Source organism: Dermacentor variabilis, chromosome 5, assembly GCF_050947875.1.
Source record: "Dermacentor variabilis isolate Ectoservices chromosome 5, ASM5094787v1, whole genome shotgun sequence".
Taxonomy (NCBI): Eukaryota; Metazoa; Arthropoda; class Arachnida; order Ixodida; family Ixodidae; genus Dermacentor; species Dermacentor variabilis.
This window is the reverse complement of record NC_134572.1, coordinates 64,468,631-64,484,398: the sequence shown is the minus strand read 5'-3', so window position 1 is coordinate 64,484,398 and position 15,768 is coordinate 64,468,631. Positions and strand designations below refer to the sequence as shown.

Here is a 15,768-nt window from a genome sequence, read left to right as displayed (position 1 = left end):
TATCTATCTATCTATCTATCTATCTATCTATCTATCTATCTATCTATCTATCTATCTATCTATCTATCTATCTATCTATCTATCTATCTATCTATCTATCTATCTATCTATCTATCTATTCACTGACCTGTGAGCAGGCCTCCGACAACGGCAATGGCGAGCGTGGACGCCATGGCGGCCAGCTGGTAGAGCGCCTGCGTTCCCGCCGTGCGCCCTTCTCCCGCCACCACCTCGACCGTGTAGTAAAGCACCTGGCTCAGCTCGGTCGAGTTCTCCGGGGGCGCCCGTGCCGGGTACAGCGTGTACAAGCTGCAACGGGTTTAGTTTTGATTCAGTTTTAATTTTCGCTAATACACTCCGTTATACATGTGCAGTATAGATGAAATTGGAGGCAAAGTTACAACTGTGAGGCCTTCATTCTGTGGTTTTGATTGTACGCTCATGCTTCTCACTACTCGTTGTGATGTTGGCACTGTTTTCGTTACCATATTCTGAATTTTTATTACACTTTCAAGGATTACCTTACGTGTCGTCAGAAATTCCTAAATTCCCAAATCATGAATTGATGTATTTGTAGCCAGATTAGCTAATAGCACTTAGTAGGTTAGGTTGGAAACCAATTTGTGAAAGCATGCTGATGTAAAGATGGGAAACAGCAATTAACGCCAAGTGGCTTTGCTGCAATTTCAAAAGTCCGTTTTCAACGCTATACTTCCTGAATAAGTGTTATTGTTTAGTGCATGTATACAGCGTGTGCTATATGCGTTGCGACCGCGTGTACCTGTAGTTGTACTCATCCTCGGTGGCGCTGGCGGCGATGACGGCACTGGTGATTCCTGCCAGAATTCCGGGCATGCCGTGCAGGTTGTTCACGCCGCAAGTGTCATGGATCCTCAGCTTTCGGGACAATAGCGGCTGCAATTAAGTTCAGGATGTACACACCTCACTGTTAGTGTGAGCTCCATATACTCATCAATGTAAGGGTTAATATAAGGCCAGTGAATAACTATTGCGGAACTTACTCGGAATTTGTTGGGCGGATAACTTCCTATCAGAAAAAAATGATGCCGGACGGGATTTTCTTCAACTTCGCGCCCAAATAACGGCACTGATTACGTCGCAGCAATGCCACGAATTTTTTAGTTTTTTAGTGCATTCGGGGTGCTTTATGTGCAACAAGAGTTTAGCAAAGCTTCGAGCCTGATCTTTATCTTCAGATTGAGCGTGATTGTGCTTATCATTGCGAGAGCAATTATACGTGCATCCCAGACAAATTTTCGTCGTCGTCGTCGTGATGTTCCGTATCAAGTTTAGCTGCGATAGCACTGCACTTGGACAAAAGCTCCGCGCGACCAGGAGGTGGCTGCACCGTGCTGGCCGTTCGCGTTTGCGCCTCCGGTCATCCGGCAAAACGCCCAGTCCGCTTGCGTTTCCCGTAATACCGTACACGCTAACTCTGTCTATTGGCTTCGTGCCTCCTTGCTCCACTCGCCGGCACGGGCACCGGCATGGGTGCCACAAGTATACAAGTGGCTTGGTGCAGCTAGCAGCGCTATGTTGCGCGCAGGCCTTGCAGGTACAACACTGTGCCTTCGAAAGTATCAAGCGTAAGAGTGCAAACGTTCTGCAGAGACTACAGAGGTATGCGATGCGCACCGAAGCCGCGAGGAAGGAGGCCAAGCGACGGGCCGACGAGATACGCGCGGCAGTGGAGCGCGGGCGAGAAGACGGACGGCCAAGCGGACGGCAGCCGAACAGGTCGCTGAGGCCAAGCCATCAAGCAAGCGCTCATTGGGGCACCGCCGCTTGCGGGACGCGGACGCGTACTTTCAAAAACACTTTGTCAAAGCTCAATGTGTTGCGGCGACTGCGACCGGGTGTCGCAGCTCGCTCCTTTGGCGGTCCTGAGCTAGCGTTTCCGCGGCAGGACGTGAGTTCGTTCGGACTTGGCGCCTCGTGCAATGGAGAAATGCATCGCATTGACTTAGATGATCATCGAGGATTGTTTCTGTCGTAATTCTTTTGTAAGGACATTAAGCGACATGCTGTTCAAGCGGGGATAATTTCTAGTTATCGAAGGTTTTGCAAATTTGGAAAAATCCACTGAGACGGAACGTTGCGAGCTTAAAAAGACGTGCAGGCACTTCAAGCATTCTGTACGGCGCCACTCGAGGAGCAGGCTTAAATTTTGAGGGTGGGAGATTAGACGATGGCGAGGAATGTTTGTCATAACGACGGCATGTAAATCATCATTTGCATAAGAATGTGATTATCAGTGGGCAAGCAAGAGGAGACTCGGGTTAGAGCCAACATTTCCCATGGGAACTTGTTTTCGTCCGGGCCTCAACTGCAGTCTGCAAGATCACATAAACCTTGGTGCGGGAATATGCTTGTCGGGCTTTTGTTCATATTTACGGTCAAGCAATTTTTGCTTGTTTTCCCGACTCATCTACCCAGCTTATGCTAGCCAAGCTACTCGAAGAAAGAAAAAAGTATATCACGGGCGGTATACGATTACATGACCCACGGTGGTCGATCGTCAGACCTCGAGATCTGACGACCGAAAACCGCAGGCCTTTTAGTCGTAGCCTGCACTGTGACTTTTTTAATCTTCTTTCTTTTCTGGACAGATTGGGTAACGTTAGCTCGGGCACCTATACACTCACCTTTAATTGTCATTTTCAAATGGCATTGACAGTCCTGCCATCGGTAGTGTGGTTCAGTTTGCTTAGAAACTGATTAATAATTTAGAAAATAACAATGAACGAGGTGCCGAAACCGAAACGGGTAGCTGCTTCGTGTGACTTCTACGATGAGTCGATGCGGAAATGATGAAGCTCATTAGGGCCCAAGACCAGACCTCTCAAATCTTGGCAGTCCAGAGGGCTCACGAGAGGGCCGTCAGGTTTCACCTGATGGTCCCCGAGTGGGCCTGGCTAGGTTACGTTGAACTTACAGCGTTTATTGTGGACAGAATAAAGTTGTTTCACTCACTCACTCACGTCAGATCCTACACTGCCGCAATCTAAACACCTTGTAAACGTGGTGCCAATTAATGCCAAAAAAGCGAAGCTAAGGATATCTTCTGACGATACGGGGAGCTTTTCCAGCTCTTTCGGGCGAGACTTCGACGATTTGTCTGACATTGTGAGTGCTGGAGGATCGCCATTTGCTTTTGACCCACCGCTGTCGCGCGAGGCAGCCAACGAGCCCCACGCTTAACTCAGTGTGGTGCGGCAAGAGGAAGAGAAGCACCGGTCCTCAAGTTCAAAACGACGATTGTCGGCTGTCTTCTCGTAGCAGAAGGATCCAGCTTCGTCCTTTCTGGGCGAAGTGGTGGTGTCGACTTTGACGTCACAAACACAGGGTGGCCAACAAAAGGTCATACATTCGTGGGAATGAGTCGGGAACATGCAGCCAATCTTTAAAATTCATGTTCAGGAAAAATAAATGACTTGCGGTCATAGCGTTCGCCACAGATAAACAGAGTGCAAAAGAGAATGCATATATGTGAAATTCTGTTAAGATCTATGGACGTGGAAAAATCGCCGGAGTTGATCTTTAAGTCACCCGCAATCAGTCCTACCGGAGAGGCGTAGAGAACAGAGCAAGATTTCAGACAGAAATAACCGTGCAAGTACGCAGTCAAAACTCAAACAGAATAACACACATTTGTTCTTGACCTTCGAGACAACGTGCAACGTGTGTGCCTCGTGAATGTCATCGAAGGCCGTTAACACTAAAATGATTTGGCCGATAGAGACGTATCGGCTAGTCGTTCGCATCACTTTTAGTGGAATCGTTGCGAAGGCTCATCATTTACTCAGTTCCCTCGCATTCCAAACTAGGTCGACAACGCTCTTCAAAATGCGAAGTTTTAAAGAATTCATTACTGCGTGGACATTTGTCCTGAGCGCGGTGGTCCTGCGTGTCCGCAATCGTCTGAGACTTAACGGAGAGAACGATGGTCCTCAGAAACTTCATTCGGTGCTGGAAAACGCTATCTTATTCACTTGCGGCGGCCTCTATGCCTTTCAACTTTTCCTGGTACTGATCATCAGTATCGACGACAATCTAATCGATACTGCGTGCGTGCTGTTCGTGTTCGTCTTCATTAGTTTAAGGCTTTATTCACGAAGGAAGAAAAGCAAAACACAACTGATTCCTTATTTCAATATGGCATAGTTGGTTAGTTTATGCTTGCTTATGCGTTGTTGTTTATGAAAAGAAGAAACATGAGAAGGTATATCCGAGCACCTAAATGTGTTCGCCAATAATGCAATAACACATACATGAAAAACAAGGGGGAAATGAGAAGCATACAAACATTACACATGATAACACAACCACAAGCACGCTCTGATCTGATCAATCGCCTGAAGAACAATCCAGCACTTAACAAGCAGCCACCGCACAGACACATCGGAACCAGACCGAACAAATTGCTCTACACGGAGTGGTTAAATGTGGAAACTAACATCGTTCACAAGCGGGACACCAATCACTTCTGTTTCTTTTGTCGGGATAACAAATAGTAACATGCGTAGATACGAATATCTATGCTAGTTTTTATCTATACCAGAAGGCCCACCAGAATGGACCTCTCTCGCTTTCTCTCTCCATAATATATATATATATATATATATATATATATATATATATATATATATATATATATATATATATATATATATATATATATATATATATATATATATATGATCTGCAGTAATCTTTTCTTCATTTCTTGTATTGTGGCAAAATAATTTAGTAACACCACTCAAATAATTTATCTTTAGTGCGCCTTTACTGTAAAGTGTGTGTGCTCACACGCGCACTTTAAAAGTTACAAGTTAAAGGTTGCGCGTTTCTATTGGCGGTATACGTACAACACAAGAACCTCAGGCAGCCGTAGCTCTAAAAACTGAGGGGCCTGAGTTCGCGTTAATGCGGCATATAGCCATACACGAGTATACACCCACCGTTACGAACTTGAAGCCGAAGACGGACAGTGCCCCGGCCAGGGAACCCAGGATGAGCGCGCCGTAAGGGTGCAGCATCATGTCAGCCGTGGCGCCCACAGCGACACCGCCGGCCAACGTGCAGTTCTGCACGTGCACCTGCACGCAGGTCGAGTCATGTCGAGTCATGTCGAGTCATGTCGAGTCATGTCGAGTCAGGCTGATCACTGCCACGACAGGTTTTTCAGCGCCAAGCGCTTCAGAGGCTCTTTACTCACACCACTTAAATTACTGTCCTTCCTTTTCTACCACGATGCTCTTCCGCATTTGAATAAAAGCTTCAAGCAACAATCAGCACAGGAGTTTGCGTATTATCTCTTCTTTGTGGCTGCTTTTTGTTATACAGGGTGTCCCAGCTAACTTTAGACAGAGTTTAAAAATATGCGAATACCGCGTAGCTGGACGGAACCAAGGTAACATTGTTTGCTGTCGCTTGGAGATACTTAAATTATATTTTTCAATTGGCCTAATTAGATAAATAGTCTTAATTAGTTAGTCAACTTCGCAAATATTATAGTTAGGTGAAAAGTACGTGTCAATTAGAATATTGTAGAGCGACATTAAAAACTACCGATACAGCTTTCTGTTGCTCGATGCGTCCTACATAAAAGTGTTTTTTCCGAGCGTGAAAGAAGACCGCAAATGCACTAAATATTGCCGCGCGCGGACGCACGCGCGCATACGCTATGACCCTTTCGAAGCGCTGTATTTTGAAGTTATAAACCAGCTTGGTAGTTCTGCCTTGTACGAAAGCTTATTCGCCTATAACACACTGTCCATTCTGAGCGAATGGCTGGATGGGGCCTGAGTGGAGAGGAGGAGGGAACTATAGCCTATGAGCCACTTATAAGTATGTCTTCAAAACACGAAAATTTAGCTAGATGTATACAGGCTGACCTAAAACCTTGTGCCAGTGCGACTGTGAATAGCTGAGTATTATTTTAATTTTATCTCCTTATCCGTTCTTCCCCTTTCCCCTCCCCAAGTATAGGGTAGCCAACCGGGTACGTCTTTCGTTAACCTCCCTACCTTTCCCTTTCCGTCTCTCTCTCTCTCTCTCTCTCTCTCTCTCTCTCTTATACCAGCGAATATTTGTACGCTCTTGTGAGGACGACACTGCGTTTCCGCTGTCTTGATCCGATGCAGAGTCAAAACAGCTTACCTTTCAAGGTGGTTCAGTCCTATAAGAGCCTATATTTCAGCGTTGATGAAATCGCGTCGTTATACGAGCTTATTTCTGCTTAGAGTTAATGCAAAAGTTCATAGTGATAAAATGCCTGGTCGTTATGTGCAACATACGATTATATTTGGCACCGTTATAAAGCGATGGCATTGTTAGTAACGCGTCGAATACCCCGATAACGCGAGACACTTTCTATCGTGATCGAGACCGATCGGTATCGAACGTGTCTCGTGTAAAACGTGTCTGTGATGTGATCTAAAGTGTCTGTGTGTGCGATCTTAGCAGTACAACCATAGACTATACAGTCGTGTCATACCAAATAGCCCCCGCCGAAATACTTCTATATGTTATTATATCTGGTGCACTTATAAGTGTTACATTGTTGTTAACCCGTTTAAGATATTAGGATAAGGCAGTGTTACGCTTTCAAACTCTATACGAATGTACTTCGACTCGGTAGGTACTTGCCATCGTGAAGCGGTTCTTCGGGTCGACCAACGCCGACACAGCGTATGAAGTGATGGTGCAGGCCACTAGCGCCAGGAATGTGTTCAGCACCGCGCGGTGCCTGGCATCACCGTATGCAGCCACCGCATTGAAACTGGGCCAGAACACCCACAGGAAGAGCGTTCCTGCGCGCGCGAGAAAGGAGATAAAGGAAGGAGTGCCTTGAGCGATTCGCAAGCTCGGAGGCATAGGTCTGTGATGACGCTGGGCTCGAATCAAAGCTAGGTTTGGTCTCTGAATGTTGTCACAACCTACAATTTTGACTTACCAGTTAAAACGCTCTCGTTCTTTGAACTAGCAGCATGTTGTCACAAAGACTCATCCCACGTTGTAATCACAAAAGAGAGCGTCCTAAACCGTGCTTATACGGTTTTATCATTTTAACTTTTTTGTATTCTATTTTCATTTTTCTCTCGCGATAAGGTCCAGTTGGCAGAGTTCACAGGTCATAGCCTCTTATCTACTCACGTGAGTTATACAAGAACGTTCACCCACAAAGAAATGCCCGCTCGAAGCCGTTCAGTGGTCAACAATGCAAATTCGTGGAGTAGTTGTTATAGGTTGCTAATTAAGTCGCATATACATGTTTTCTTGTGCCTTTAGCTGATCAAAGTTTTCTAGAAAGCATTTTTTATAGATATGCTGCAACAGAGCTTTCTAGAAAGTTTGAGAAATAGTATTTGCCATGGTACACGAATTGACTACTCGCACGTGTTATTGTTTCAGGTATCTCGCAACGAGACCATCAGTAAGACGATAACACAATCGGATTTGTGAGACGTGCGACGAGATCATATTACTTTTCTTGTCGTTTCGTCATAGTTAATTGCTTGCCTTTTTATATTTCATTTTCGGTAGTGCCTCACCGATCATGGCGAATATGTCCGAGTGGTAGACGGAGCCCTCTTTGCGGTGATCGCAGTGCTCCTTCCTGTTCAACACGAACGACACTGCCAAGCCGAAGTAGGCGCCGAACATGTGTAGGAAGATGGAACCGCCGATGTCGACCGCCTGCGAGTGTTTGCACAATAGAAATTTCGGCCATGCCGTACGTGACCGTACGGCATCTTACCCGACCCTACGGTAACGCGGTAATCTGCTGCGTTGTACTTGCTGAATTTCACCGGATTGAAAGGTTTACTGCATACGGCCAAGTTTATTACTGTATAGTAAAATGCCATGGCTAGAATTCTATAGTTGCTGCTCCGTAGAGACATATAAGGAGTACTAAGTTCCACATATCTTGTCCTTCGCCCTGACGAAGTCCCCTCGTCGAAGGTACCCTCGTCCTGGCCTGATGAATCTCCTGTTGGGCCATTGTTAATTACTTAAAATCTCCATGTACCTCTAAATCCTATGTCTTGTATGGACGTCGGACACATCCTGAGCCGTGCAATACCGGTCTTCAAGTAGCATAGGATCTTTTGCAACGCAGTAGCGTGCGGAACCCACTAAGTACAACAATCGCTTAGCGTTTCACGAGTACATTTTACGCAGTGCCAAAGGCCCCAGAACCACAAATGCACTACTGAGCAATGAAATTGCATAAAATAATGAGTAAGCAACCAGGAGATTAACAGCATTCAACACACACGAGCACGTCATAAACGCACTATAGAAGTGCCACCACAGGCACGAGAACCGGAAGCCCGGTCTAGTATTTGGGACGATCACCGCATCCTAACATGGGGAGGAGCCCATACGCCCTTTGATATACGTATATATCTATATATACGTAGATATGTATATATAATATATGTGGCATGCCAACTTTCACATAAACCCACTTTTAAGGCCGCATTTCTGCTTCGTATACTTTCGCAGCGTTGCGAGTTTCCCAACTGCTATGCGTACGGGGCAGAGGTCCACTCCCTTACGCGTCCGGGCGCCAACCACTTGGATTTTGTTTTTGTTTTTTAGTTAGTGCTCGGAAAGCCTGCGCGGTGTCAAGCTACGGCACGCGCCGTGGAGGCGCAATATACAGATCCGAAGAGCGGATTCGGAGAACTCGGTCTTGTAAACACCGAGTTCGGATTCCGCCGACGGTCATAATTTGTTCCCGCAGACAAACCTCGAGCGAGACTTGTATGTGCGGTGTTGCGACATCATCTTCCAAATTCTTTGCCGGCTGGAGACGCCGCCGCGGATTGGAATGGCCTATAGCGATATTGACCATGTGTTGATTGCGTGCGGGGCAGCGGTCCACTCCTCCACGCGTCCTGGCGGGAACCGCTTGGATTTCCTTTCCGTTTTTGAGTTCTCGGAAAAACCGGCGTGATCTCGTGCCGTGTGACGAGTCACGTTCTGCGCCGTGGAGGTGCGGTACGGACGCGAAGAACAGATTCGGGGAGCTAAAACCGAGTTGTTAAAAAAAAGTTGTTAAGACCGAGTTCGGATTCCGCCGATTGTCATAATTTGTCCCCGTAGACAAACATCGAGTGAAAACGGTGTAGGCAGTGCCGAGACGTTGTCTCCCGAGCTGTATTTGCTGGCTAGAGACGCAGCCGAGCATTGGAATGACCTAGCGGTAACTTGTGCGGGCCTAGCGCTCCTCGCCGACGGCGCTACTGACTATACGCGGGAATGCGAGAGGGAATCGTCGTTGCAGAAAGAGTGAAAATAGGGGCGCTATAATGTAAAGCTATTCCAAAATTTTCTGTTCCCATTCGCCAATCAGCCCTCCACGACTGGTAAAAAAAAATTACGGCCAAACTCAACTTCGCCTGTCTGCCACGCAACGCCACGAAAACCGCGATAGCTCCCCATCTGAAATGAAGTGTACACACTGATTAGGCATGATTAAACAGAACGAAAAGTTATTATTCCTGATTCGACGCCTTTCCGCCATTAGCTCTCTGCTATTGGTCAAAAGTTTTCGGGCTGCGCCCCCCTCAGTTGTCTGTCACGCGACGTCACAAAACCACGAAAAGTCACTGTGTCAGAGTGACGTGTACGGGTTAAAGATGCATTAAAATGCCGAACAAAACTGATTTTATTTTTCTGAATAGCCAGAGACAGCCCCGTTCCGAAAGGAATAGATGATGACTGCCCGCCGATCGCTCAGGCACTCGCTGCTCGCACTTGCCTGTGAGCATGAATTTATTTCCGTACAATAAACATTTTGCATCGCAGTAAAACGTTATCGAGCCCTTTCGGCACGTATGCGACATCGCTCTGCCAACTCTTCCTTGCTGAGGATCCGTTTTAGCGGCATTCTTAACCTCCTGTTGAACGCCACCGTGATTTTCGACCAGTCACCGCAAGCGAAGGGAAAGCAGACCAATCGCCGACGCCGGCACCACCCTCTTCACCCACTTATCTATTTTCACCACGTTGGCTCGGCCCCATCGAAACCCTCTCCACTTTAGCGTGTTGCTCGCCTCTTGTCAGCCGATTTGATAAAAGAAATCGCTCAGCGCATACAATGGGCCTTATAACGTAAAACTATTCCAATATGTTTTTATTCCAATCTCCTGACGTCAAATTTGCGTAACCGCCGACGCAAGCATCTAGCGGTTACCCACAGGGTTGTCTGAACAGACCAATCAAATGCTCTTTTCATCCATAGAAGGTCACTTTTGTTTGCTTGAAAAACGAATAACATTGCCTGCACTGAGCGGCTTGTCGTATCTAATTGGCTCACAAGAGGCGAGGAGCATGCTCAAGTGGAGAGGGATTCGATGGGGCCGAGCCACTGCACTGAATATCGATAACCGGATGAAGAGGGTGGTGCCGGCGTCTGCGATTCGTCCGCTTTCTCTTACTTAGCTTACGGTGGCTCGTCGACAATCGTGGCGACAGGCAACGGAACGTTAAGAATGCCGCTATAAAGAATCATCAGCAAAGAAAAGTTGACTGAGCGAGGTCGTAAACGTGCCATAGTGCCCATAGTGGTTACACAGCCATGCAAAAAGTATTATTGTACGCAAATAAACCCATGCTCTCGGCAGGTGCGAGTAGTGAGTGCCTGAGCGATCAGCGGCAGCCATCTTTTATTCCTTTCAGAATGGAACAGCCTGCGGCTATTAAAAAATTTCAGTTTTGTTCGGCATATTAATGTATCTTTCACGTGTACACGTCACTTTGACGCAGTGAGTTTTCGCGGTTTTGTGGCGTCGCGTGACAGGCAGGTGAAGTGGGTGCAGCCCGAGAACTTTTGACCAATAGCCGAGGTGTAATGGCGAGAAGGCATCGAATCAGAAATAACTATCTTTCTTTTGTTCTTTGCAGTCATGCATAATCAGTGTGTTCACGCCATATCAGATGGGGAGTTACTTCGGTTTTCGTGACGTCGCGTGACAGACAGACGAAGTGAGGGTGGTTAAAAAAAGTTGCTGGCTGATGGCGAAGGGATGATTGCAGAAGTGGAATAGAAAAGTTTGGAATAGCTTTACGTTATAGCGCCCAATGTTATTCGTTTTGGAAGAGAACAAAAGTGACCTCCTATGAACGAGGAGAGCGTTTGAATGGGCTGCTCAGACAACGCTGCTGTTCCCCGCGCGATGCTCACGTCGGCGGTTACATAAATTTGACGTCATGTGATTGGAACAGTTTTACGTTATACGGCCCGAGGTTTATTTTCCAATATTTTCATTTTTAAGTGTGAGCCCATACCTGCGGATTGTGGCCTACGAAAAATTTTACTGTCATTGGCAATTGCATATTTAGGACCAGCCAACAGCGCTACCGCCCTTTTTTTTGTCCGTCTGACCTATGTTAATCCGGGTGATACCTTGGCCCTTAGTTTGGGCAAAATTGTTGATAGATCAGTGAGGCTCAGTATAATGTAAGTAAAAAGGAGTCTGGGCTCTAACAGTCATTGAGACAGTTGAAGAATCAGACAGTTCTACCTCTAATGATCAAGTTGTAATTCATTTGCTTTACGTCTCATGTATCTACGTACAACCGTTTACGTTTTTACACCCCTGAGCAAACGTATACGGACCAGGGATTGTGCGATAAAGCTCATTTTCTCCTGTGTTGTGTGAATTCAACTTGAAATTAAAGATTGCAGTCCAATTTCCGCATTGCCAATCTTCTAGTGCATTCGTCAGTTTCCATTTATACGTGTTAATTTACGAAGAAATTCTGTTCTTTCGGCAACCCTGTGGTCGATACACATTTGCTCGCGGGTGTAGGCAGAAGCTCAAAAAGTTTTCTTAAGTGTGTAACGGACGCAGAAGAGCTGTGTCTGGTGCCTCTTCTTCGTATGTGTTTGTTGCGCTGGATTAAGCATTTCGAAGCACTGAAGCGCATTTTCTTTGTTATTCAAAAAGTGACACGTTTGGATTTTTTACAGCGAAGCTGTAGTATACCTCTACCGTCCAAGGAAATTTTCGTGTCGTAAGCAAAAAACTCCCCATACGTAGGCCGATCCTGGAGGCAGTGCAATGCCGGGCCGACCCGTGGCGGAGGTGAAGCAGGCGTTAAGCACTCCCTATACGTGGGCCTATACGAGGGTGCAGCGGTGGCGTAGACGTGTGACATCCGCCTCGCGTGCAAGAGGACCGTGGTTCGAATGCCTAATGACCTCAAGCGTGTCGGAATCTTGGAAGAACGCTAACATAATCCTAATCCATAAGAAAGGGGACGCCAAAGACTTGAAAAATTATAGACCGATCAGCATACTGTCCGTTGCCTACAAAGTATTTACTAAGGTAATTGCAAATAGAATCAGGAACACCTTAGACTTCTGTCAACCAAAGGACCAGGCAAGATTCCGTAAAGGCTACTGAACAATAGGCCATATTCGCACTATCAATCATGCAGGTGATAGAGAAATGTGCGGAATATAACCAACCCCTATATATAGCTTTCGTTGATATACGAGAAAGCGTTTGATTCAGTCGAAACCTCAGCAGTCACGGAGGCATTACGGAATCAGGGTGTAGACGAGCCGTATGTAAAAATACTGAAAGATATCTATAGCGGCTCCACAGCCACCGTAGTCCTCCATAAAGAAAGCAACAAAATCCCAATAAAGAAAGGCATCAGGCAGGGAGATACGATCTCTCCAATGCTATCCACAGCGCGTTTACAGGAGGTATTCAGAGACGTGGATTGGGAAGAATTGGGGATGAGAGTAAATGGAGAATACCTTAGTAACTTGCGATTCACTGATGATATTGCCTTGCTTAGTAACTCAGGGGACCAACTGCAATGCACGCTCACTGACCTGGAGAGGCAAAGCAAAAGGGTGGGTCTAAAAATTAATCTGCAGAAAACTAAAGTAATGTTTAACAGACTCGGAAGAGAAGAGCAGTTTACGATAGGTAGCGAGGCACTGGAAGTGGTAAGGAAATACATCTACTTAGGACAGGTAGTGACTGCGGATCCGGATCATGAGACTGAAATAACCAGAAGAATAAGAATGGGCTGGGGTGCGTTTGGCAGGCATTCTCAGATCACGAACAGCAGGTTGCCATTATCCCTCAAGGGAAAAGTGTATAACAGCTGTGTCTTACCAGTACTCACGTACGGGGCAGAAACCTGGAGGCTTACGAAGAGGGTTGTAATTAAATTGAGGACGACGCAACGAGCTATGGAAAGAAGAATGATAGGTGTAACGTTAAGGCATAAGAAAATAGCAGATTGGGTGAGGGAACAAGAGCGAGTTAATGACATCTTAGTTGAAATCAAGAAAAAGAAATGGGGGCAAGGGCAGGACATGTAATGAGGAGGGAAGATAACCGATGGTCATTAAGGGTTACGGACTGGATTCTAAAGGAAGGGAAGCGTAGCAGGGGCGGCATAAAGTTAGGCGGGCGGAGGAGATTAATATGTTTGCAGATACAACATGGCCACAATTAGTACATGACCGGGGTAGTTGGAGAAGTATGGGAGATGCCTTTGCCCTGCAGTGGGCGTAACCAGGATGATGATGATGATGATGATGATGATGATGATGATGATGATACGTGGGCCGTTACCAAAGGTAGTGCAATACCGGGCCGAACCGCGGTGGAGGTGAAGCAGGCGTTAAGCACACCCTATACGTGGGCCGTGGAGGAATTAGAGGGCAGTAAATGGTATATAATAGGGCTCAGTGAAGTTAGGAGGACAAAAGAAGCATATACAGGGCTAAAAAGCGGGCACGTGCTGTGCTACTGGGGCTTAGCGGAGAGACGAGAACTAGGAGTCGGATTCTTGATTAATAAGGATATAGCTGGTAACATACAGGAATTCTACAGCAATAACGAGAGGGTGGCCGGTCTTGTTTTGAAAATTAATAAGAGGTACAAATTTGAGGTCGTACAGGTCTCATTTTTGACTTAGGTTGTCAATTTTTTATTAAAGATTGGTAAAAATCAAAAATTTTCGGCAAACTAAACTATCAAGTTTACAACTGTGTGACTCATCAACGAAACATGATAATACAATTCTGTGAACTGCACTTAATAGTACATCTAAAGTGGAACAAATTAGTATGTTACACATGAATCTCAAAAAAATTAGTAACATGGAAATACAGCTTTTGCAGAACCCTTGTAAACAGCGTAACAAATTTACGTAAGATGAAAAATGACAAATCGAATTTGTCCGCTTTCAATGATTTATTGTATGCCGTTCCCAGAACCGTGATATCTGTTCTTGATACAGAGCTATAAATTTTTAAGCTTCGTGCTTCTATGTTCTTCAAACATCCGAACATTTAAAATTCTTGTAACAAAATTCACGCCCTAAATCGAAATTACGCTTCTAACAGTCACTAGAATTTAACTTTCTCTCACAAATACAACAAATTTAATTAAAATCGGTCCAGGGGTTATCTCAGAAAAACGTTTTTTGCGTTTTACGTGTATTTGAATAGGCCGCGTCGGAGTTGGGGCCGAGCTAAAGCTTCCTCTTGAGCACTCCCCATACGTGCGCCGATACCGAAGATAGTGCAATGCCGGACCGACCCGCGATGGAGGTGAAGCAGGCGTTACGTACTCCCAGTACGTGGGCCTATCCCGAAGATAGTGCAATACCGGGACGGCCCGCGGTGGTGGTGAAGAGGGCGTTAAGCCCTTCCCATACGTGATCCGATCCCGAAGTGCAATGCCGGGCCGACCCGCGGCGGAGATGAAGCGGGCGTTAAGCACTCCCCATACGTGGGCCTATCCCGAAGATAGTGCAATACCGGGACGGCCCGCGGTGGTGGTGAAGAGGGCGTTAAGCCCTTCCCATACGTGATCCGATCCCGAAGTGCAATGCCGGGCCGACCCGCGGCGGAGATGAAGCGGGCGTTAAGCACTCCCCATACGTGGGCCGATACCGAAGTAAGTGCAATGCTGGGCCGACCCGCGGCGGAGATGAAGCGGGCGTTAAGCACTCCCCATACGTGGGCCGATCCCGAAGTAAGTGCAATGCTGGGCCGACCCGCGGCGGAGATGAAGCGGGCGTTAAGCACTCCCCATACGTGGGCCGATCCCGAAGTAAGTGCAATGCTGGGCCGACCCGCGGTGGAGATGAAGCGGGCGTTAAGCACTCCCCATACGTGGGCCGATACCGAAGTAAGTGCAATGCTGGGCCGACCCGCGGCGGAGATGAAGCGGGCGTTAAGCACTCCCCATACGTGGGCCGATCCCGAAGTAAGTGCAATGCTGGGCCGACCCGCGGTGGAGGTGAAGCGGGCGTTAAGCACTCCCCATACGTGGGCCCATCCGTGCAGCGGTGGCGTAGAGGTAGAACACCCGCCTCGCGTGCAAGAGGTCCGTGGTTCGAATCCCGGTGCCGGCAATTTTCCACCGGATTAAAAAAAAACAATCCGCGTGTTGATAAAATTGCACAAACAGGCCTGGAGTGTGGCCTGATCCCGGTGACCAGAACCGGTAACGCACTCCCTCACCAGAGCAGGGTTGGCCACCCTGGTGCAGTACTTGGCCACAACCTCCTATGAACACAGCAATCAAACCCCGGCCCTTAGTCCCCAGCAGCTGCGAAGCAACTGACCACGGCGGCGGTCAGACCTGCGACGCAGCAGAGGGTGCTAAGAATCACTGGCTCCGGACAGGCCGCCATTGGAATATGAACCTGGCAACGTTTAACGCTAGAACGTTATCTAGTGAGGCGAGT

At 47.1% G+C, this 15,768-nt stretch overlaps 1 protein-coding gene across 1 annotated transcript in view; it reads right to left on the bottom strand.

The window, feature by feature from the left end:
* Positions 1-15,768, bottom strand: part of LOC142582698 (ammonium transporter Rh type A-like) — a 74,256-nt gene that overhangs the window by 21,368 nt on the left and 37,120 nt on the right. Inside the window, exons 5-9 of the mRNA XM_075692649.1 lie at positions 7,578-7,722; positions 6,673-6,836; positions 4,983-5,120; positions 782-915; positions 128-309 (exon numbers count right to left, since the gene is read on the bottom strand). Of these exons, the coding sequence (XP_075548764.1) occupies positions 128-309; positions 782-915; positions 4,983-5,120; positions 6,673-6,836; positions 7,578-7,722 (763 nt within the window). The remainder of the gene's footprint in view (positions 1-127; positions 310-781; positions 916-4,982; positions 5,121-6,672; positions 6,837-7,577; positions 7,723-15,768) is intronic.